Raw genomic sequence first — 24,113 nt, 5'->3', positions numbered from 1 at the left:
CACCTGATCATTGCCATTGGCTGGCTGAGATTGCGGCAACCCAAATATGTGCACTTTGGGAATGAGCCGCTAGAGGCGTGGTTGAGCTTTAATCTCATACCATTTTACAGACATTTCACATTTCCAGTTTGGCGTGTTAGTAATTTACACAATAAAAACAGCAAAGTTAAAAAGAGGAATACTTATTGCGTTCAGTTGGAAATCATCGAAATATAGAATGTGTTAAGAAGATAGGTCTCTAAATACCAGGAAAGACACTATTAGGGGAACAACGTCAATATTTAGTTTCCATCACATACATAAGCTAAGACTTCTTGGGAAAACAAAAACAAAGCTTTTTGATAGTCTCCACCAGACTCCTTTTGCAGGCTGAATAAATAGTAGAAATCGGCCTAAAAGGGGCAAAATGGAGCTTCTCTGGCCGATTATATCCCCTTTTAGGCCAATTTCTACTATTTATTCAGCCGGCAAAAGAAGTCTGGTGGAGACTAGCTTTTTGAGTCGACGACTGACCAAATCTTCCCATATAATAATCACTTGAGTAATACAGACAAGTTCACCTTTCTAATGAACTTAGACAAACCTCTAATCCTTAAACTAGTATGCTATATTTCACTATCAAAGAGAAACGAAGAGAAGTCGAATTTACGTAGATTATATATAGTGCTAGTACTACTGTTCATTTGTTTGTATGCAGAAGCAACTCCTTTGTACTTGACCCAGTGGGGTATTTTTGTACAATAAAGGTATTCGTTATAACATTATAATAATTTATCTGCCACCCCTACGTACGAAAGTGGACCTTACCTGTCCCGCAGAGTGCATGCTGGGAGTCCCAAATTTCAAACAATGGCGGCGGCAGGTTTCCGCGTCTCTCCGTTCAGAAAACTTCTCAACAAGATCGCCGACAACCTGACGGACAGGGACATGACCACGCTCAAGTTTCTGTGCGGAGACAAGATCCCCAAATCCGTCCTGGGCGGGATCCCGGACGGCAAGGCTATGTTTGCGGAACTCTTGTCCAGGTAAACAAACTCAGGACGCGTCCGGACGGGTCAGTGAAAAGTGAAAGTTTGCGCGGATGTTTTCTATAAAACGGGTCATAAAACTTTAAAAGAGGTAATTTTTAAACAAATATACAATTTTTTACAGAATATAACATTCTCTGTTGGCGTTTGGGGAACTGAAAACGGAGAAAAACCACAGGAAAACAACACCACGCGCCAAAAAAAATTTGTTGTAGTTGACTGAAACGGAGCCGTCTTCAGTCTCATATTTTAGAGTCTATCTTGAGTTTTTCGGTGTTTTTTTCTCCTATAGGAGGGTGATCCTTGAGGGAGACCTGACTGCCCTGGAAGACCTGCTTCTGGAGTGTAACCGCGAAGATCTGGTGTATCTTCTGGAGGAGTTCAGGGAAGAGAACAACGTAGACCGCGGGCGAGCTCCCCCTGGCGGGGTACAGCAGGCCGCAGGCATGCCACCACGGAGAGGTACATTTTGTATAGTATTGCAAGAACGTCCTTGATTATTGGGACCGTTTGAAGCAATCTAAACAAGAAATTTTCTCAGATAGGGTACAACAGTTCTTGAACAAATTCTACAATATATTTCAGTACTACCATCATGTAAGTTCAATCTGGCTTACTTTTGTCGTATATATAATTTTTCTACGTACTGAAATTTTTCGCAGTACTTTTATATTCGCGGTTTTGGCTTTCATTTCTGTACTGCAAACTTATCATTATCATAATCAAATAATTTGCCAACTTAAGTTTTTCTGCACCTGCACCACCATGAACATACATGTATATTCAATTCCATTTTTCTCAGACAGTGAAATTTTGCTACCGAGAACATTTAATTACAGTAATGAAAATATTAATGTCTTCTCGTTCTAACACTATCAGTAACACTGACGATGTTGTTTTTTCCTCCCCAGACGGTACTGCTCCTGTAGTTGGCAGCATGTCTGAGTTACATCGTGCCATCTTACGTGACCACCACGCCGTGCTAGTACGAGACATGCACACCCGCCATGTTCTACCTCACCTGCTGGGTACAGGGGTTCTCACGGACAGGCTGGAGGCTGAGATCCTGTGAGCAGGAGAAGTCTAGTTGTTACCTCTTCATACTAGTTACATAGCACATGTATTATACCAGGGCTGGAAATTCATATTTGGGAATAGGTGCACTGGTGCACCCAACCTAAAAAATTAAGTGCACAAAAAATTTTTTTGGGTGCACCACATGAAACAAATTAAACCTATTTGCAGGTCTTACTGCTCCTATTCTGAGCTTGAATCTAAAATGAGAGCTAACTTTAAAGTCTTAACTACAACAAAGATTATTATTTTTCTGATACTTAGAGACCACAAATATCCGGCATATTATATTTCTAATGTAAAAAAATTCCTACAGAAATTGCACCCACAGAAAAAAATTAGGTGCACAGCTCCAATTTTGGGTGCACATGCACCCAGTATTTCGAGCCCTGATTATACGTATTATATAATCATAATGACAATGTCTTAGTTACAATGCTTTTTTGCTTCCCTTCTCTCTCTTTCTAACTCTCTCTCTCTATCCATCTACAGAATGGATTCCTTCAGCTCAGGTATATAAATAATTTATGTTAAGTTGCACTCTTTTCCAGTTCTTAGACCCTGTTAGCCTCTACCAGGCTTTGGGATTTACTAGTAGTGTGTCAACTGGAAAGAGTACAAATTGGCCAAGTATTATGCCAAATACTACGCTTCCTGAAGCCTTAGTTAAGGCAAAGACCCTGTACTTCTTAGCTCTGCTGTTTTTTGCTACTGTACATGGTCTTTGTTATTTTGCATTATTTTGTTACGTATTGGCATTTGGTAAGCCTCAATTGGAAAACATTTATGTAGTATTATCAGGTAGTGAAGTGTAGTGTGAAGTGTGAACTGTTTAAGATACATTTGTATTCATGATCTGTAATTTTTGGGTTGACAGAAACACAGGAGGCTCCCGTCAGGCCATGAATGAAGCCCTGCTGCAGGTTCTCCCTACCAGAGGAGACCAGGCGTTCCGTCAGTTCTGTACAGCTCTGAGGACCGGCTCCCAGCAGGACTACCTGGCCACAGCCCTGGAACAGGCTGAGAACACGGCACAGGGGCTTGACAGGTAGCCACTGTTGGTTACCATAGATACAACAGGTCAGGGATTAGGTACCGGTAGCACTGAAGCTTTAAATTGAATATAGTAGTACTGTACTGTAACAGCCTGTTATGATACTGATTTTTTTTTAAACTTTCATTTGAATCTAGTGGATGCATTGTTTTTGGTATGTCTGTGTGTGTGTGTGTGTCTGTGTTTCCACATGGCCTTTTTTAGTTTAGGTGAGGTTGTAATGGATATTATTGGGTCCAGTTTTCCCAGAGGGATAAAGCTACATTTGGTAGCACTCGCTGTGTTTTTTCATTACATTACCTCCTTGACAGCTAAGTCTTGTTTTCCTTGCACGATAAAGAAAGTGTTGCAGACACCATGGTGAATGAGGAAAGGACAGAGTCGTCATCACATATAAGATCTAAATATTTCATGGAGGTCTGAGATTCTCATTTGATCTGTTTTCAGAATACCCCAGCCCCTTGTGATGACAGACTCTGAAGGCCCAGCCTACCCTCATACAGACTTCAGTCTCCAGGAAGCCACCAGTTACCACACGGCATCTATCCTCCACTTCCAGTTCGACCCCAACACAGCTCACCACGACATACGACTCTCGCACAATAACACCACCGTTCACAGAGAGACAATCAAGAACGACAGAAAAAAAAACTCCTTCAGTCGTGACCGATTTGTGGACACGAGATTCCTCCCAAACCCTACAGTCCTTGGTGATGTGTCTGTATCGAGTGGTGTATATTATTGGGAAGTCAATGTTAGTGGTTTAACGTACAGGATTGGTGTTGCGTATGAGAATGCGCCACGGCATGTTTGTCTGGGAGACAATAACACGTCATGGTGCCTGGTGCACAGCTCTATGGAACGCTCCGGAAGACATAACGGGAAAAGTTTCCCCCTAGAAATACCGTCGCCAGAGAGGCTGGGAGTTCTGCTGGACTATCGTGGCGGGAGACTGTCGTTCTGTGATGTGGATAGGCGGAGGATTTTACACACATTCCTCGCACACTTCTCCCAACCACTGTACCCTGCCTTCTCTGTCTGGGACGGAGAGTTGTCATTGGTGTCTGTATCTCACGTTCCTAGGTTTCTGTAGTTTTTTTTTTTTTTTACATTAGCATAATGTGCATATACTGGGGTAAACCGGTATATTATGAAAGTAGGTAAGCCTCTAGCTGGCTTTGGGATGGAAAGAGTAGAAATTTGCCCAATAGACAAATAATTTTGTCAGGGGAGTTGGTCCACTAAAGAGTTTGGAATCAGCAAACTGTACTCTTTACCAGACCAACTCCCCAGTCATATAATTTGTCTATTGGGCAAATTTCTATTCCTTTCCAGATTTGAAATTTACATGCAAATTTCAACTTTTTCCAGCTGCTTCCTGAAGACTTTTAGAGATTAACATGTAGGCACTGTACTTTGAGTAAACCAGGGGAATGTTGTTAACTAGAATTTGTTGTAAATCTGGCTGGGCCATTTTGTAGAATTTTAGCACCTCTGTCTGCTTCTGACAATCATGTTTCAAAAATTCCCTAGATTTGAAAGATTTAAAGCAGGAAGGTCTGATCATGTATGTAAATGACCAAGACAGAAGATAAAGAAAAAAATTAATACAAGCCTTAACTTTATTGCCAAGATAACTAGAATTCACAAACAAGGAAAACAAATAATGCCATTAATGTAAAGGTATCAGACAATTTGTCAGGATAATTAAGTGAAAGATTTGTTCAAACAGACAGAAATTGATGAATCTGATGTAACAGTTTATCATCTATGTACACATGTATTCGATACTCAATAAAGAACAGAGATGAAAAAAAAACAAGGAAAACAAAATAGCTGACATGCTACTGAATCTTTACACAATTTATTGCTAAGAAGAAATTTGCTACATGTAATCTAGTGCATGAATATTGAACTGAGTCTGTTGGCACTAGCTATTTACATTTTATTTAATGTTCATTTTTTGTGAAATGGCATTATGCTATCATCAGTAAAAGCAACAAAAATGTCCCCAACACCTGCGTTTTAAATTCTGCTTTACCTGTAATAATAAATAAGACTAAGTGATACTGTCTGATATATAGAAAGTGACCTAACATACCACACACATCAAGTCTTACTACAACATTTTCCCTGCACTCCAAAGCTAGGTAAATATAATTATATAGTGGAAGATGATAACAAGCCACTAGAATGCTTGAGTACAAGTCTAAGTAAATAATTGGGAACAATGTTTAAAACACATGCTCACATACATGTAAGTGTCAATCTTGAACTTACTTATTCAAAAGTTTAACGCATTGCACCGGTTGTATTAAAATATGTTTTAGGTTATCAGAGGTGTAGGTGAAACATAAAACAATTGTACAATGTGCCCACTTGTGTAGATAGTTTGTTAACTGCTCTATAAATTTTCAAACTAAGGAATGGGTGCCATAACCCTATGTAATTCTAATATGTTGGAATCCCTATACTGTTCTGTAGTTTGAATTCATTTTCGTTCAACATTCATATCACTACCTTCAATTTTAGGCAATAGTCATTGACCTTGGATAGTTTCCACATCACTTTTATAAACCTAAACAATAATACTGAAGATCAGCCCTGGTGTGGGTCTTCATGGAACTGCTGCATGTGTTCAGCAAACCTACAGGGGAGGGACAGTCAGTTAGTGTCATAAAACTTTAATATGTGAATAGTTTCAACTGGTTGGTAAGTAGTACTGAATAAAGAGACTCTTTTACACAACCAAGTGTTTTATTCACAGCCGATTCACAGCCTTCTTTCCTCGCACAATCCCCCAATGGAACGCCTTGCCTGGCCCGGTAGTTATGGCTCCCACCGTTGAGTCCTTCCGGGCCAGGCTGGAGGCCTGCCCGCCTTAAACCAAGGCCTCCCCCCCCCCTAAAGTGCCCCATCAGGGGCTATATGGGGGTGTAGCCGGGGCTCACATAACATCTTTGAGCCCCGGCAAAGATGAAGATGAAGATGAAGATGTTTCGGTGGCAATAAACATAAAAAAATGGGCAGAAAGGTACACATACTTCTGATAACAGTCAGCAGCACTGTCCCTCTTGCAGCTCTCAGTGTAGGCAAGCTTGTACAAAACCTGCAGGCATGGTGATCGTGAAAAAAATTCAAAGATACATCACGATTATGTATATCAGTTAACTGTTATTAATGTTGAATACTGTAGAATGGGAAAATGAATTACAAAAGTGATCTATTATACATGTACATGTAGTTTATACTGACCAGGAAGACCAGACAGTGCAGGAATAGGGTGTAGAAGAAGGTGATGGTTCGAGCGATCTTATTGGATAGGATGACACGTCCCTGGATCAGGCAGAAAAACATTGATGTATCAGTTTCAACAATTCTTCGATATGCAAGTTTCAAGAGTAAGGCAACAATAATCATCAGCAATGTACATATTTAGTACAAAGTAAACACGAAACATATGGAATTTCAAAATTCTTGAGGCAGCATCAATTCACAATTACATGACATATAATTTCAACCAATATCCTTGTTTAGATTGTTACAGTCACATGTCAATTTTTATAACTGTCAATAGTTGTATCATGAATTGTGATATAATGTAGCAATTCCTTTCTTATACAGGTTTTAAAAGCAACAAGTGTTACATACCATACTGAGGGTTGCTTTGTCATATGGACTCATGTTCATGTACTTTCTTTGCCGTTCCTGTAAAAGAATTAGGAAATACAACATCCAATGACCAGTACAAAACAACATGATGGTACATGTACAACATATATCATATTACACAATAAACAAAATTTTATCTGTGTTTGAGATTGAAAAGCTCTTAATATACTCTTTTTACTGTAAACCTACATAATGTTTGAACTACAATGTACAGATACATAATAACTGACTTGAATATAATTTTTTCTACCAACCTTTCTGCTGAAGGAAGAGAAAGGGTCAAGCCTCTCTTCGTATTGGCTGGAGTATCGACTCTCTGTGTCATCTGTGGCTGTCATGGCCTTGGTTGGGTAGCTCTGCAGGAACTTGATTTTCTCATACAGCTTGACGTTGTCAGACCTGAGGTTGTCCAGCTCATTCTGCAACATCTGTACATGCTGCTGCTGCTGACGGTTCTCCTGAAGATACAGAAAAACATGAACACGGAAGCGGTAGTTAGCTCATTCCTTGAGGAAGACGAGAGATGTACAGTCAAAAATTTAGGTAAGTCCAATTTCTTGTGTTGGAAACCTACCCCAGCTTTTACTATGCACCCAAGCGAGCTACATGTATACCCACAGACCTATCCAGCTGATTTCCCTTTAACTGCTGACTTCCTGTATTATGCCGAGTCTTCTATTGCTCACCGACCCATCTGCAAAAAGCTACCCCCGGCACGTGGTACATGGGGACCTGGTTTGACAGCCCAAAATGCTACCAGTTTCCGTTCAAGTCAAGAGAATAGTTACCCCACTGAAAGTGAGCAACATTGGTCAAAATATGCATAGAGTTAACCAGAGTGTATACTGTAAACCACTTTCTGTTCACAGTAGCAAAAGTTTGCGGTCTGAGAAAAATGGACTTTGTGGAATATATGTTGGCTGTGGTGGCAGGTGCATCAAAAAGAAAGTTGCCGAATTATCTGTTCACAGTATCGATAGGTTCGCGGTACAGACGTTACCGCAAAAATCCTGAATATAAAGTACTGTGAAAATCGTAATTTACAGTATCTATCAACCTACTACATAGTTAAATACAGCATCTTTCTGTCTATCTATAGATCTATACATGTTGTAGCCCTACTAAAACCTACCCCCTCCAGTTCCTGATTGCGTAGGCGGAAGCGTTCCCTCTGACTGGACACGATCGACAGGAGCGACTCCGTGCTGGAGGGCGCGCCGTCCTGACTCTTCGCTGTAGCCTCTCTGGTAGCCTCGGCAACAAGCTCGGAGGTGATGTTTGGACTAGCAGAGCCCTGGACAAGATGTGTGGTGGGAGACACTCATTTGGTTACCCACAAACCAAAAACATTCATCCTGTCGACAAAAACCCACACTCGCTTCCCTTACAAGTACATGTACTTGTTAGGGAAGCGAGTGTAGGAGCCCCGGCATACAAGTAGGATGGTACCCAGGCTAAATCATGCAAACAGTCGTCAACAAAAATTAGACATCCAGGTAATAAGACCCATATACCAAAATAACAGTTTTGCCTAAAATAACAGTGCAGTACATATAGAATACTTTGGCTGTCGGGCGATACGACCCGCTGTCGGGCTGGTACCTCGGGCGATACGGAATACACTGTTATATTATTTATTCAACATCCGAATTTTGTGTTCGAAGTTTCGAAAGCGGCAAACTCAGTGCACGCGAAACACATTTGAATTATTCTATGGAACATTTTGATGAATTTGAGTAACTCACTTTTATGGCAGACTCATTGACAAAAGCTAGAATGTGAGGAATCTCAGCTTTTTTTCCAAGCAACAAGTACTAACCTCTCCCTCCCCTCTGTAAAGTGTTGAGATGGTGTTGACACTGGCCAGGTCAGCCTCTAGTTTAGTGATGAGTTGTTTCTGTCCCTGCATGGTGCTCACAGCTTCAGTGTACTGCCCCTGAAGGTCATTGAACTGAGCTGTGGGGAGGGGGGCAAGCATGTCTATCAACATAATAGTGTGTGTACTACTTATAAGTGATTCATATCCTTGTTGTCTAGTAGTATAATGTAATGTGTTCACAGTGTTGGACTTGAGGGAAGACAGCAAAGGTGTGCTATATTACTTTTGATTTCTCAAAAGAGATAGAAAGATGATATGCTTTCTTAATCCATCATAACTGTGCCACTTTTACAATGAAAAGCCAATAAGGCATGATAGGCAAAATCATGGATCATCTGCCTAACTAACACCTCATTCATCAGCCAATTTAAAATAGATGCTAATTTGACTAACTACATGTGGAGAAGGTACGTATTTCCATGGATCCAAAAGCATCATAAAAATTTGTATTCAGTCTCTTTTGTTAAAACTTTTGGTACCAACGTAGACATTTTAATGTGATACTTACCATGAGATAAACATTCTCTAATATATTAACACAATTGTATAATAAAACAACAGTTTTGATGAGGAAAAATACATTGTATTATATTAAATTCCAAATGCAAAAATTGGTAAATGTAGTCCCAAAACATAAATGGATAACCCACTGGTTTGGGGCATATTGTATTGTTGTTGTTTTAAAACTCAGTGCAGACAGTATCTAGTTAATAAGTATAACAGTTACTTTAAACTATAATTTGACAAGAAAACGCCTGATTGGGTATCACATTTTTTATTACACAGAGACAGTACACAGACAATACATAAGTGGCACATATACCCCAGCCTGTTTCAGACTGGACAGACATTATAACATGTTTTAGTACAACACAGAAAACTATAGGCTATCTCAAGGACCATACCTATTCTACACAGGGTTACGTATACAGTACATAGCAAAATATATAAGGTGACACAGTATTTGTTAATGGTATAAAATATTAAAAAAGAACTAACATTTTATGTAAGTTATCTTACAGATTACACAATTTAACTAATAAAGTATAAAATGAGTAGAAACATATTGCAAAAAAACATATTAAAAATGCACCTAATACACAATACTTTTAAGGATATATTTCTAATGTCTCCATTACATAAGGACTTTTTTCTGACATCTAAGACACAGTTTGAACATTGACTATTGTCATGTTTACCTTGTTCTAATACGATTTGTACTGTCAGACAGAGTAGATGCACACAACTACATGTACACCTGTTAGATGCACATATACCAGCAAATGTTAGCTGTAAAATACAGAATGTGTGGCTAAGCCCAGACAAATTTGATTTGTTAGTTCTCAGAAAAAATATGGAGCTGTAAGAGGGAAAAACATGACTAGGCATTCTTTGATAGACCCAAATGTTATAATAAGAGCCATGAAGTCAATATATCAGGCTGGTTTACAAAATTTAATGTATAATTCAAGCAATGAATTTTAAACTTTTTAATCAAAGCACTGCATTGATAAATGGAAGAAACTAACAACGAGGAAGACAAGGACTTTCTTCAACTGTTGAGGCCAAATTATGAGCATTTTGGAGTTGATTCAGAACCTGAATGTTGTTTTTCTGCAAATCCAAAAAAAAATAAGTGGAAGAAATCTGTGGCCGAATCTCAGATTATCACTGCATACTTGGGACAACATGAAAGTTGACAATAAAAAAGTTTGTGAGAACTTGTACATCACAATACTTAATAATAGAGCCTTGAACACTGTCCTTCTAGAAAAAACTCAGCACCTAGTACCTTCAAAACTTTGCACATCTAAATGTGACTAAAATTTGACTGAGAAGGCTAGCCTACAAATGTATGCTGCAAAGAAAGCCATACACGAAGATGGGTATGGAACTACAATAAGTGAGGTACATGTACTTGCTAATAGAGACCTGAAGAGCAAAATTCTGAAGTTAAAGAAAAAATATCTGACTTGTACATGCAATGGCAAACATTGACAGGCGACAGTATTGACATTTAACTATCTGTTTGTCCTAAAAAGGCGACTTTGCCATGCTTTAAGTGTAAGGAGTTACAAACACTACCATTGCATGGGATCAGAACAACATTGAGAACATCTCAAAATGGCATTCAAGACAAGGTAAGGCTGTTCCATTTCATTCATGTCAAGGGGGGACCTACATGAAAAAAATTTTCTTTCCAGCCCCCTACCCCCTTTATTTGAATTTTTCAAAACTCTTTCAGGGTTCTCTTTCCATGGCTAAAACTCTGATGCACCTTGGCTATTTTTCTTTGGTGTCTCCAATGCAAAATTTGAAAAATGGAATAGCCCAACATTTCTGACATCACATGGTAACATGAAGGCTCATAATCCAAATACATTGTACTACTTAGTACATGCACTTTAACAGGGCATGAGGACTTATTTCATATTTGTGTAGAATTCTCTTTTTTTTCCACAAATAACATTGTTGCACAGTGTTACGGACGAGTACAAAAATATCACAATTGGTACAAAATTACTACAGGTTACGAGATGCTCCTGTGGTTTTAATACTGACATGTTTTGCTCCCAGTTTTCACACACATCTATACAATACCTATTTCTGTTATACTGTACACTACATACTTCTACCCTAAGGTACATAAAAATGGAAGGCAGCTTTACAAAACTATCACACTCAATTGCAGCTGACCACAGTTTTTATTACACTTAACACGGGACAGCTTCTACCCTTGTCCCATATTACCTTACACCCCTATTCTTTAGATACACCAGTCCTGTGACTGCATGTCAGAGTATGATAACCTGTTCAAGGTGGGACCTACCATGTTATCTCACAGGGGTGTATCATGAAGGCAACAGTAATGACACATTTCGACATTCACTCCTTTTTAACTTGAGGATTTGACATAAAGCCACAACTACATCGATATTTTCTTACTATATTATATATTATACTGCACATATTGACAATGTTACAAAACTACAATTCCATCAAATACATGATTATGGGAAGCAATTTTACACATGATTCTAGGACACATTGCTGGAATAACAGACCAACTAGTCCCATTTCTTTGTGGCCTGCTATCCTTTCCACAATAACATCATATTTCTGTTTATATTAAAACATCTTTTGGGGCAGTGGTGGTATGGGGAGTTGTTATAGGCATTCTAGACTTGGTGATGATTAGTTATTTAGTGCTTTCTGTTGGAACTTTATTGCCAAAAGTCTGATATTGTATCACTTCAAGTCTTCTGTTTCCAAGTTACTGTATACCCAATTGTGTGTTGCACATACATTTTGTAGTAGGAGAATAAGCACTGTCATTGAGCAGCACCCAAGCATTTAAAAAATAATCAGTCTTCAGATAGGCAGAACAATCTAAGGGTTACGCGAAAGGTAGTACTGAAATTGAAATTTGGGGCTCGAAATACTTTTTTCAGCATACCTGCACTAGTAGGTAACACTGAAAATTACCTGCACAGTGCAGTTTGGTGCAGGTACACACCACCTGCACAGCTCCAATTCTACCTGCACTAACCTGCATATGCACGTGGTATTTCCAGCCCTGAAATTAGTATCAGCTAAAAATGGCACCATTGTAATATAATGATATCTGCAACCTTTGTTTTTTTGCCAATGAGCTAATACAGCTCCAAAAATGCACTCTTGGCCAGCAGACTTAGTTCTTGGTTCAACAGTGCAATATTTAGTGATACACAGCAAGAGAGTCTTGCTTTTTTTGCTAGTCTATGTTTTCTTTGACATAAAAGCATGACATAGCATATTCCAAGCACATTGTACATGTACACATACACCACCAGACATGTAGAGCTTGGCTTTTGTTTTTTATGAGGCATGATTCTTTGCTCTAAAACTCCCACTGGTCCATCTCTTCCTCCTCCTTGATGCTGTTCTCCAGCCTCTTGACAGCAGTAATCTGGCTGCCTTGTGAGCTGTCGTCTGCGTCCTCTCTGCTGCTCAGGTTCAGAACGCCATCCTGGTTAATAGACACTAGCGGCGTCAGGTCCGCAGGGCTGCCTGGCGAGGGGTTATCCACCCTTCCTACGGCCACGACCTGTTTCGCAGTCGGCAGGATCATTTCTTGGCTGCTGTGAGAGTTGCTTTCCTCCACCTCCATCTCCTCTGTGTCACTCCAACTGTCCACTTCTGTCTTACACACGACAGTCTCAGAGTTTTCCGAACCGTGTCTTTCGGCCAGTCCCAGACCATTGTCTCTACTGCGGCTGTCCCACTCCCTGGCCTCAGTCTTCACGGAATGTTCCTGATTCTGGCCGTTTCCCGCCGTTGCTACGACAACAGTTTCGGAGAGACTGGGAGCGCTGTCCCTACTGCTGAGGTTCAGGGCGCCATCTTGGTTGATGACGACCATGGTGGGGAGGTCGTTCGGGGTTGCTGGAAGGTTGATGGTCAACATCTGCAGCTGTTGCTGATGCAGTTCGCTGATGGCTGCCTGCAGCTGCTGCTGATGCTGCTGCTCCTGCTGATGGTGGGTCTCGTTGAAGGAGCCCCGCCGCAGACGCGAGCGGTAGTTGTGGAACCAGTTGGTCACGGTGCAGGGTCGGAGGTTGAGTTTGGCGGCCAGGTACTCGATGGTGCTGGGGGACGGGTACGGTTCCTGCTCGTACGCCTTTCTCAGGGCCTCCTTTTCTTCAGGTGAGAGAACAACTCGCTGCTTTTTGTGGTGTGGGCCATCGTAAGAGTTGCTGTCAGATAGACTGGAGGTGGAGTGACGACGGCGATGTGCTGTGAATACAAACAAGGATTATCTCAATATTCATCCATAAATATTGGGGCCAGTTGATTCAAGTCTTTTTTTTAATACGCTTGGTCATAACACATTCTCGGCTTCTAGCATTAAGTATCAAAAAAGGTTTCAAGTAGTATGTACTTATTAGGACATACTAAGACTAGAGTTCCATGACTTCAAACCATTGCCAAAATATGTCAACCTTTACAACTGACGAATAGCAAATGTTTCTCATAGAATAAGAATTGTACCAGTTGATCATATAAGAATTGTACCACAAATAAGAATTGTACCAGTTGATCATATTCTCCATCCAACGTCAGTCTATACCAGAAAGTTATACATACATGTAGAACAAGCATCACTGATAGATTGTATAATATGTCATTATGACCCATACCTTTGGCTTCTTCCTTAATGGCCTTGACCTGTGCAATGGCTTCTGGGTTGCTCAGCCACAGGTGCATGCGTACGAAGGGTTCTCTACCCTTTAAGCTGAGCTTGTGCCATGGCTTAGGCCTGGACAGTAGGTCACTCACTGACCCCTGCGTCAGGCCCAGAATGGTCTCACCAAACAGCCTCTGTCCTATGTTATTCTCCATCAAAACCTCCTTCACTCTCTTGGTGATGGCGTATGTGTCCAGGTCGGGGGAGAGGGCAACAAGTTCTTGTATGGTCATTGGTTTGGACTCGGGAGGGACCCTCTTGTTGACGGGGGGTGGCACGTGTTTTGGAGTGGCAACAGTGACGGGTGGACTGGTACTGGCCAGTCTACTGCTACATGTGGTAGGTAAGGAGGGTAGGACCATCTCTGGTCTGGGCTCTGTGCAGTAGAAAGTAGGGAAAGAAATTGTTATTAATAAATAAGCTGAGCCTAATTATAACTCAGGGTGAATACCTGACCATATACTGTACACACAGAGAGCCTTTGATATTAGACCTTTAATCACAATTATAGCTTTTTTTTCACTGCAGCACAGAAAAAGTGCTTGGCTTTGATCTATCATATTAAGATAGTTTATGACGGTTCAATGCTCAAAGATCTTGACTGGTTTATACATGTATTGTACATAGAATCTCTGTGGTTTTACGCTTCCTTACCTCTGAGGCATAAAACATGTGTTGGTAGTTACATGTTTGAAGTTATTACTTTTGCTCCAACACAAAGGATTGTTCTAGCCTAGAGCTTTTGACAAGTCACTCTAGATAAGTCTTCTTCAATAGACTGACCCACTGACACTTGTCACATGGCTTGTGTTGAAACAAGACTCTAAACTGGTCTTGCTTCTTGCCCAAAGTTTGCTAAGAAAGCCAGATTTACCTGTCAATCTCGGGGTGTTGTTCCTTATTGATGTCATACCCATGGCATCCCCTCCAGTGTGCTCCACCTCTTCCAACCACAGCTGCATTCTGATGAACGGCTCTTTTCCCTTCTGTGTCAACTTGGACCACGGTTTGGGATGCGCTAACATGTCACTGACACTTCCTTGTGAGAGACCTAAGACCTTCTCCCCGAAGACCTTCTGTCCAATGGCCAGCCTCGCCAGCGTGTCTTTGATTTTCCTGGTCAGATCCATGGTGTCTATGTCGTTAAACTTCTGGTACTGGTCCGACGTGAGTGGCGGAGGCACGGTGCGTGGCGGTTTGTTGAGTGAAGAGATGGTAGGGAGGGAGGGGTGCGACATACCGGCAAAGTTTGCAATGGTCGTGTAGCTAGGCACTGGTTCTGGTGACAGCGATCGCGTGGCCGCGACCGACATCAAACGCGACGACATTGCGGATATTGATGAGATCTGCCGCGCCGAGGAAACAGGAAGGATCGTCTCGGCGCTGTTCAACGTTGATTTCGTGGCTGTGGGTGCGGTGGAGACAACTGAAGTCGATGCTACAACTGTGTGAGAAGGTGTGACGTGTAAACTGTCTTTCATGGAGGCCACCGATATGGGTGGGTGCCGGGGAAGTTGGAGCTCTGTAGACTGTGCTAGGGTAGGAGAACTGGGGAGGAGGGGGGACATGTGCTGGGGGATGGACGTCGTGAGGGGGGAGGAGGGGACGGGACTTATTCTGGTCAGGGGGGACAGAGGGAGGGGAGGGGGTATTCTTGCACGTGCTTGCTGCGCCGCCATCTCCTGCCGCGCCCGCTCCAGAATCATGGCAATGGCAGCATCGGATTCAGATGGGTTAGGTCGCACCGGATCTGTAACATACATGTCAACACACAGTCAAGTAGATTTAGTTGCATGGTTTTCAACATGATACATTCAAATACTATACATTCAAGTATACTTCACTATTTTGGTTCACACCACTTCATACAACCGTTCAGTTATTCCATATTTGACAAAAAAAGTTGTCCAGACCTATTATTTCCACCTACATCATGTCAATAACACTATTTTTAAAGGCCCCTATATATGTCTATCATGCCTTTGTCTGTGATGTTGTTTTGTCATGATTTGTCAACTTAGGCAAAGCATGATGCCTTTAATACATTGTGTCTGTAATACATTGTGTATAATTATCATATATATACTGTATACATGTACATGGCAGGGCTGGAAATACTTTTTTTCTGCACTGCACTGGTGCAGGTAACATTGAAATTACCTGCACCAGACAAATTTTACCTGCACCACTCAAATTTAGGAAGTTAGGAAGTATGGATGATACTAAAACTGTTCCGAAACCACTGCCATTATTTTTTTTTTTGCACTTCATAGGTGGTGACAGTCAATACAGAGAAAATTGCCTACAGGTGCATACAAACCCAATAAATGGACGGGTGCAGCTCCAATTTTACCTGAACTAACCTGCATATGTGGGTAGCATTTCCAGCCCTGCATGGCCAATGATAGCCTCTAAATAAAGAGCAGTCGTATGAGATATTTTTGTGCAGAACTAAATGTTCTTACCATACACACCTCTGTCCCTGCCCTCAGCTGCCTTCAGTTTGGCTATATTTTCTTTGTCCTGCAGCCATGAGTACATTTTGATGAACGGCTCCCTTCCTTTGGAGGTCAGTCTTGACCAGTGCTTAGGTTTGGACAGGATCTCGCTGACCGATCCCTGGCTCATGCCCAGAACATGCTGACCAAACACCTTCTGGCCAATGTTGTTGTGGAGCAAAAGGTCCTTCACTTGCCTGGCTATCTCCCTGTAAACAAGTTCAACAGAAGTTCTAATCTAGTTGCTCTGTATAATAAAATTTATATTAAAAAAAAACTTTATTGCAGGAAAATTGCACATAGTAAAATGTATGGAAACAACTATTGAGCATGGTACAAAAAGGTATAGAATACAACTTAACATCCTAATTACTAAAACAACAAGGGCTAGTATAATATACAATCGAGTAGGGCTTATCATGAGTTTCAGTATTTTTCTAATAATAAAGCAGTCTTTTATATATATTTACCTACTTTTGCATTGTGGGAGCTATGGCATTTAAAGATATATATATCTGCTCTGGTCAAAATTGTCCTGTCTTTAATTTTTTACTGGTATGTTGACAGTTTAACATTGTGAAGTTTAGTACATGTATGTCTTAATCCTTAAAAATACTTGAAACTTTGCACATTTACAACATACAGGATGCACATATATGGAACTGAAGCCAAACTTTAGGCATCTCATGCTGAGGTTGGCAATATATGTGTATGAAATTTGACATTTATTACTAGTACACTACTTTTTTCGGTGTATGACATTGCACGAGAAATTACAGAGTAGCACAGATACTACAGACATGGACTTACCAGGTGTCAAGGTCATCTGTTCCAGAAGACGCTGTAGCCGTCGTCACGTTCGCTCCGACCAGCGGCACGTTTGCCGGCAAAACAACCACGCGGCTTGAGTTGCCGTTGCTGCTCGCCGCTTGTTTCCCGTCCTGAGAATTTTTATCGTGATTGACCGCTCCGTTCTGGAAGGAAGCGGCTATTTCCTCACCAAGCATTGTGGTGAAAGCAAGCACATTTTGTTGGTCCAGGGCGGAGAGGCCCACCATCCCCGCGGGTTCCAAGCTTCGCCCTGAGGACCCTGCAAGAAAGGTATCACACAGCCGTTCTCAGGGACAACTGACCAAACGAAAAAACTGACGCCATGTTTGGAGCATTCTACCACCTTCCATCTTCCCAGAAAAAGTGATATCGTAATCTTTTCATAAATCTATGGTTACACGTATGGATTTCGTACAATTTTGGCACTTCTTCTGGAAAGGGAAGGTGGTATATTTCAATTCAAAGCCTGGAACAAGACCACAGTAACTGTTGAAAGGACAACATCTCCTTTTCTTTAGAAAAAATAAAAACACTGCCACACCGAAATCTCAATTCTCGACTCAGGCACCATTATAAAATGTGGTGGCACTGAGCGCAAGTTGAATAGTAAACTTCTTAGAATCACGGTTCTATTTATCTTGGTAGAAATTTTTCCTTCCTTGTGTCGTGGTCTTGTTACCAGGGTAAGACTGTTCTTCCATCTGCCTGATCTGAGCCTCTCCCAAAGCAAGGAGTTTGAACTTTTGAGAAAAAAGGTGAGCCTTTGGAAACTGCAAAAGATTTTCAAAGATAGAGTTGTACATACACGTACATGTAGAAGAGTGGTCAGCCTCCACACCACAAATGAGAGCTTTCAGTACTGTATATAGGTAGGCTATACAGCCTTGACTAGAAACAGGAAATTTCAAGACAAGACAAAGTTTGAGAATGAAAGACGGAAAGAAAGAGACAACACTCTCCAGGAGAGGCACAGGTGGCAAGTGGTCGATACGGAAAAAAATTTCACATTTCAAGACTTTGGACGGCAAAACCTTTCTTGCAGATCCCAGGCTACCCTTCTTCCATAACAACAACTTATCTTTGATCTACAGTACTTATATAATATCTACGTTTGCCAGTTGGAAGCCAACTGGACAAAAGCCAGCTGGCCCAGAGGTGGTTTGTCCGAGCCAAACCCATTGTGGACCGATGCTACGGTCTTAGATCATTGATGACCACTGCTATCGTCTTAGATCAACGTTATCTAAATTCCGATTAGCATCAAAGATTTTCCTTGTGACAAAGCATTTATCAAGAAAACTTGCCTAGAAAAGTATGTATTTAGTACGTAATTCTACATTTCATAGAATGTGTCTTTTTTACATTCTTTTGAAGGTTATCTATACCAGGAAACCTCCAAAGATATTAACAGTACTCATCTTGCAATCTGATATACAGATAGCATAACGTTGGTATGTCGAATACAACTATGATATTACAAGTGTAGATTTGATGAGACGAATACTTTCTTCTTTAGCTTGAGTTCCTTAGGCATGACCTCTAGGCACATTTATTGGTAAAACCTAATGAGATAGAACTTCAATTTGACACCACAGCCAAAGAAAACTGTATGGCAATGTGGGTTTGTAGTTATACCTTATGCAATAAGTGTCATTCAGGAAGTGTAGGTGCCAAAATATGACGCCTTACGAGTGTGTTTAAAAGCTTGGAATACACACAGCTGTCAGCCATGTTTGTTTACATTCTGTTAGTTTATGGTGGCACCACAAACTGAGTGCACCTTGTGTGGGCTGTTTTAGCACCAGCTTTTAATGTCAGAAATGTGATATAATTACACAAATATGTTGAAGAAAAGCGTATTAAGTAAATTACAATAATACAAATATTTAGAATAAATTATTTCACTTTTTGGTACGTGTACAAGAATGTTACATAGTGCCCCTTTAAAACTACAGGTGCATGTTCTTGGTTGTGCTGTACTGTGCTGTACTGTGCTGTGTGAGGTGTGAAAGCCTGGAGCTGTACCTGTGAGCTGACTGTTGGACATCTTCAGAGTGGTGTTCTCAGACTGCAGGCTTCTGTTTTTCTCCAGAAGCAGGACCTCAAGGGACTTTCCATCCGTGTCCTAGGAGGGAAGGATCATTCAATACATAAAGGTATAAACTATCACTGACACAGAACATGTATCTTGTATACAACGTGGACACACTACATGCCACATAAAACAGTATCCTTGAGATTAAAAAAAAAAAAGAGCCAGCTTTGACAGCTTCTACATCTAGCCCAGTTGTGTCTCATGGCATGTGACCTCTCAGCTCCATTCTATTTTATATACATGTGTGTAGTTGTATATGGTTTGGTTAAGTATAGACAGCATTAGTACTCTAAGTGTTATAATGGAGTAGGTGAGGTTTAACGATTACGTCACAATAGCTGTGCATCTTCTCTGTTGTCATCAGTGTCAAGTGTGCATTCTCTATTGTCATCAGTGTGAAATGTGTATTCTCTATTGTCATCAGTGTTGAGTGTGTATTCTCTATTGTCATCAGTGTCAAGTGTGTATTGCCTTCACTTCTGTTTAGTGTGTAATCTCTGCTTTAGAGTATATTCTCCCCAACAACAAACTGTTTTAGTCCCTAATCTAATGTGTATTCTAGTGATGATCACCGTAGCTGCCAGAAATGTATCAGTACCAGTACAAAATATATCTATTGCCTTCATTATTCAGTATAATGATTTTGATTGTCAAATGTATATCCTAGAATTGTCACCACAGAAATATGTGTAATACAGTGTATTTGTCCCATTGTGATCACTGCCCAATGTCTACACACTGACAGTATATGGTATGCATGACCCTGTTGTCACCAAAGTGACTGTTATTTCTTACCTCATTGTCACTGCTCTCCTCTCTCTGGCCAAACTCTGTTGACTTCATGATACTGGGAGACACAAAATAATTCTGTATTATAGACTGAGGTTTTATTACTATAGTCAAACTCAAGAACTATAACCAACCACTGGGTATAAAACCTCACTTGATACAAGAAGACCAAAACATCCTTTCTGAGGTTTCACGGTACTTTATAACTTAAAGTTTTAGTAAATATCTGTATCAAATACGGCATACATGTAAATGTATCTTAAATGTAAATACTAAGTATTCTTCTAGAATAGTTTTTTATCAGCTACATTGTATAATGCTTTAGGACATAATTTGACTGAAATTTGAAATTTTGTCAGTATACTGTTACAGTAACAGTTTGAGAAAAAAAAAATTAAAAGTGGAAAACAGAAAAATACCCTTCATAATTCAAAACTGCATTTGTAAACCTACATGTCTCTCCTATCATAGATTTCTTACCTTAGTTCCCTTTTGATTTCTTCGTAGTCCTTCTGTGTCTGAAGTTTTTCCTCCAGTGTCTTGAAGGCGAGGGTCTTTTTGTGGACCTCGTCCTCCAACTTGGCGATCTGAGAGGAGGTGGACTCGCGTAAGGAGGCCAGGGTGCTCTGTAACCGCTGGACATCTTCCACAAGTTGGGCAACCTGTCAAAACATCAAGAACATTGAAGCAGTTCATTCATCAGGGTTCTCAACAGAATTTTTTCACAGTGTAAGGGTCAGGTACAGGATACCTTTCAGCGCATTAAGTAACTTTCAGCACATTGAGTCCTAAAGACATGACCATAGTTGGGATACGTGGTATTCTTCCAAAAAAATTTTTACACTCATAACCCTCTGAGACACAATTTCCTGCTTTTTGGCGACGTCTCAGGGAGGAGCCTAATGGTACAGTATTGTGTGCAATTCGCAAGAATTCTAGGAATTGTACAGGCATTTTGTCCACAGGAATGGAATGTCCACAGGCATTTCTCTGACCCACATCTATGCCCACATTCCTGAAAACTCTTGGGAAGACCCAGAAGACCTGTCTGCCCCGGATGGCCCTACTTTATGTGACCCCGGGGCTCGTTCACTATATACTCGGGGGGAGGAGTGCACTGTATCTGTCTTCCTCAAAATCATGAAACGATGGCAGTGCCATACAAACAATAACCCTAACATCAACCACTGTCTCCATGGCAATGTATGTTTTCATTGCCAGTCTTGTTGATTTTCCCACTGCTTCATTCTTAAGTCAAATTGATTGTCAAAAAGATTTACGAAGGGCCACAGGGTTCTTCCCAAAAAGGAACACTGTAAGGGAGCTAAATCACAGCATAGGGGGTCCAAATCACAGCGTAGTGGGCCCCTATACTCAAACAGCCTGGCGAGAACACTGACCCTGTTAACCAAACATAATCAAGCTCAATTCTAGGTAGAGTATGACAGGAACTTAATATCTTCAAGCAGATGTAGGGTAAGTGTTTTACGCTGTGTTTTTCAGGCTTTTTATCTTTGCCAAGAAGGTTATGTTTTCTGTAGCATTTGTGTGAGTGTATGTATGACATTGTATGTATGTAATTTATCATGATAACTCAAGAAGCTTTGGATGGATTGTCATGAAAGACGGTAGGAACGTAGATCTTGATGAGACCTAGAAATGATTAGATTTCTTGATGATATCTGAAATTTAATTTGCATTTCCTTAGTGGATGACTATGTTAGCTAATAGACAGCCTCAACATTTTAATGGAATTAATATTTTTACCACGATCTAATGACCAGCAACTGTAACATATTACAGTGTGAGATGATCTCAGAATGGATGAACATGTCTGTCCAGAGAGGCCAATATTCTACAATATCTCCACTTGATGTATTTGTCTCTACTCTGCCCATGGCCTTTTCCAGGGCCATGATAAGCTGATATCCATCATGTGAAGCATACGGCTGTGAAGGGCACTTATGTCAGCAACTGGAAGGCTTTAAGCATGCAAAATCACCCATATTAGTGTCTACTAGGTGCAATTCTCTTCTCTCACTAAATTCTGATTTAGGGTACTTTAAGCTCCAAGCATTTATTGCCAGGACATATATTTTTTTCAGATCTGTTTTGGGCATCTTTCAAGCACACAGAAGCATTATAAAGTTTCATCAGATTATGTAACATTCTACAAGTGGAATATGGCTCTCTGCTCTTTAAGGTTACATAATATATATTGCAAATTATTACTGAACAGTTGGGACTATTATGTGTTGTGTGCAGTTTTTTTAATAGGCCTATCAAAAATATTTTGTGTTTCCATGACTCAAGCAAAAAAAAAATTGACCCTAGCCTTTGTGTTTTTAGTCAAAGGCTGGCGAAGCCATAAATTTTTCGATCTGACATCTGAATTTCAAACCCTCTAAATTTCTCAAACATCATTTTAAAAAAAATGCTATTTCAGAAACAACTTTTTCTTCAGTAAATCAGGTGAAATATTTGTCCACAGGCAAACAAGTGGACGGGTCCTTGCAACAATCCTGATACATTGTTAAACTTTATTTGTTGGATCATTTTAGCCAAAATCTATAAAAAAAAAGAAAAACCTAAAAGAAAATCCCCACATACCGCGACCTAGGTTTTTCAGGACTGAAACCGGAAACACAACATTAATTTTCCGAGGCCTTACCTCCCTCTCCTTGGCAGCCACCTCGACCTCTAGACTAGACCGTGTGATGATATCAATGGCCTGTTCCATGGTGGGAGCCTTCTGCATCTGATTGGCCAGATGCAGCGATTCGTTGGCAGATTTCAGCTGTTCCTTCAGTGTTTCAACCTCCCTCTCTGCCGTAGCTGCTCTCTGATTGGCCCGCTCCAGGTCTGTCATGATCATGTCCATCTCATCCGACCTGTGGAAATGTCATGTTCTCTTTAAATTTGTCCCTATTAAGGTAGCCCTTTGGCACCAATTTTGTCCTGGATATGAGCTATAAGAGGTTGCTAAGTTAAAGGCATCCAGTGCAATTTCAAAGCAGCAATTTTTGATGAGGAAATCTGACATTGACATTTACCGTAGCCAATTCTTAGCATATTTTCGTCATCATTTCATACTTGAAGTATTTGAAAGCTACGTGAGGAATCTCTTTATTTTTGGGTACCACCCATAAATAGCCAGAACCAGCCTACGTTACAAAACATGCAAGCGCTTTCCATCAGCGACATTGCATTTTTGCCTCACAGATGGGATAGGATTGATTCAAATGACCAGAAAATTAAATTTGAAAATCCAGTTTTGCCACTATGAAATCACATTGGATGCCATAAAAGTGGATCGAACAAAGAGCAAACATGCTTATAGAGGCCCTCTCCTTTCCTGATTAAGTTAGGATTCCACCAATTGGTCGATATTCAAAGATGGAGGCCATATATAGCTTACTTTGACCAATCAGGTACCATGAAACACCAATCCTGGCCTACAGGTGTGGAAATGTACTCACTTTGCACTGTTCAGCTCATCATATTTGGACCTCAGCTCAAAAAGCTCAGCATTGGTAGAATCCAATGCTGAAATACAAAGGCAAAAAATGTGTGCTTTAAAAAAACAAATGTGCACGCTTTCAAGGAGGGATTTAATCTATTCTGTACATTTAAAGTTTGATAATTACAATATCCCTGAAAAATTTGATTATTTTGCACAAAAAGAAATCGAAAAAGCATGAAAATCAGACCTACCACTCTGCAGGGTTGTAGACTTGTGCTCAGCCTCACCCAATTTAGTAGCAACTGACATCTGTGTCTCCTGGAGTTGTCTGGAAAATTGCAGATGATGACTATCAATGAATTTCATATTCATATACTTGCAACAATTTGCTTTGAATAGTGTCTTCTGTTGCATTTTCTTGTTGTCAGTATCTTTCCGATCTTCACCTTGCACAAAAAAACCTCCAGTTTGTTACGTTTTGCCTTGAAATGGACTACTTTACA

The 24,113-nt window shown here is 40.5% G+C and overlaps 2 protein-coding genes across 3 annotated transcripts in view; one reads left to right on the top strand and one right to left on the bottom strand.

The window, feature by feature from the left end:
- Positions 1-831: 831 nt before the first annotated feature.
- Positions 832-5,038, top strand: LOC109462900 (E3 ubiquitin-protein ligase TRIM39-like). The gene is made up of 5 exons (XM_019759534.1): positions 832-1,025; positions 1,321-1,490; positions 1,940-2,096; positions 2,980-3,150; positions 3,604-5,038. Exons 1-5 carry the CDS (start codon positions 850-852, stop codon positions 4,247-4,249), a joined length of 1,320 nt encoding a protein of 439 aa, XP_019615093.1. The 5' UTR covers positions 832-849; the 3' UTR covers positions 4,250-5,038.
- Positions 5,039-5,122: 84 nt separating this feature from the next.
- LOC109462752 (homeobox protein cut-like 1) overlaps positions 5,123-24,113 on the bottom strand; it is a 36,107-nt gene continuing 17,116 nt past the window's right edge. The window contains exons 7-25 of one of the 2 annotated variants that reach the window (XM_019759340.1): positions 23,862-23,938; positions 23,627-23,693; positions 22,819-23,038; positions 20,628-20,809; positions 20,154-20,205; positions 19,289-19,388; positions 17,243-17,522; positions 16,400-16,641; positions 14,809-15,684; positions 13,888-14,310; positions 12,601-13,483; positions 10,730-10,741; positions 8,648-8,831; positions 7,961-8,122; positions 7,083-7,286; positions 6,808-6,864; positions 6,412-6,492; positions 6,201-6,265; positions 5,123-5,803 (exon numbers count right to left, since the gene is read on the bottom strand). In XM_019759340.1, coding sequence (XP_019614899.1) covers positions 5,755-5,803; positions 6,201-6,265; positions 6,412-6,492; positions 6,808-6,864; positions 7,083-7,286; positions 7,961-8,122; positions 8,648-8,831; positions 10,730-10,741; positions 12,601-13,483; positions 13,888-14,310; positions 14,809-15,684; positions 16,400-16,641; positions 17,243-17,522; positions 19,289-19,388; positions 20,154-20,205; positions 20,628-20,809; positions 22,819-23,038; positions 23,627-23,693; positions 23,862-23,938 — 4,216 coding nt within the window. In that variant the 3' untranslated portion in view covers positions 5,123-5,754. Of the gene's footprint in view, positions 5,804-6,200; positions 6,266-6,411; positions 6,493-6,807; positions 6,865-7,082; positions 7,287-7,960; positions 8,123-8,647; positions 8,832-10,729; positions 10,742-12,342; positions 13,484-13,887; positions 14,311-14,808; positions 15,685-16,399; positions 16,642-17,242; positions 17,523-19,288; positions 19,389-20,153; positions 20,206-20,627; positions 20,810-22,818; positions 23,039-23,626; positions 23,694-23,861; positions 23,939-24,113 lie in introns of those variants that run through there. The other variant, XM_019759331.1, reaches the window with a different exon arrangement.

The sequence above is a fragment of the Branchiostoma belcheri genome, unplaced genomic scaffold (genome assembly GCF_001625305.1).
Source record: "Branchiostoma belcheri isolate BF01 breed outbred unplaced genomic scaffold, Haploidv18h27 scaffold1, whole genome shotgun sequence".
NCBI lineage: Eukaryota > Metazoa > Chordata > Leptocardii > Amphioxiformes > Branchiostomatidae > Branchiostoma > Branchiostoma belcheri.
The sequence above is the reverse complement of the archived record's forward strand: the minus strand, read 5'-3'. Positions and strand labels throughout refer to the sequence as shown.

What these genes read in the sequence shown, in the direction of transcription:
- LOC109462900 (XM_019759534.1), top strand. Translation starts at nt 850, where the DNA reads ATGGCGGCGGCAGGTTTCCGCGTCTCTCCGTTCAGAAAACTTCTCAAC. An exon ending in TTTGCGGAACTCTTGTCCAG is followed by an intron (nt 1,026 to 1,320) that starts GTAAACAAACTC and finishes TTTCTCCTATAG; the next exon opens with GAGGGTGATCCTTGAGGGAG. An exon ending in AGGCTGGAGGCTGAGATCCT is followed by an intron (nt 2,097 to 2,979) that starts GTGAGCAGGAGA and finishes TTGGGTTGACAG; the next exon opens with AAACACAGGAGGCTCCCGTC.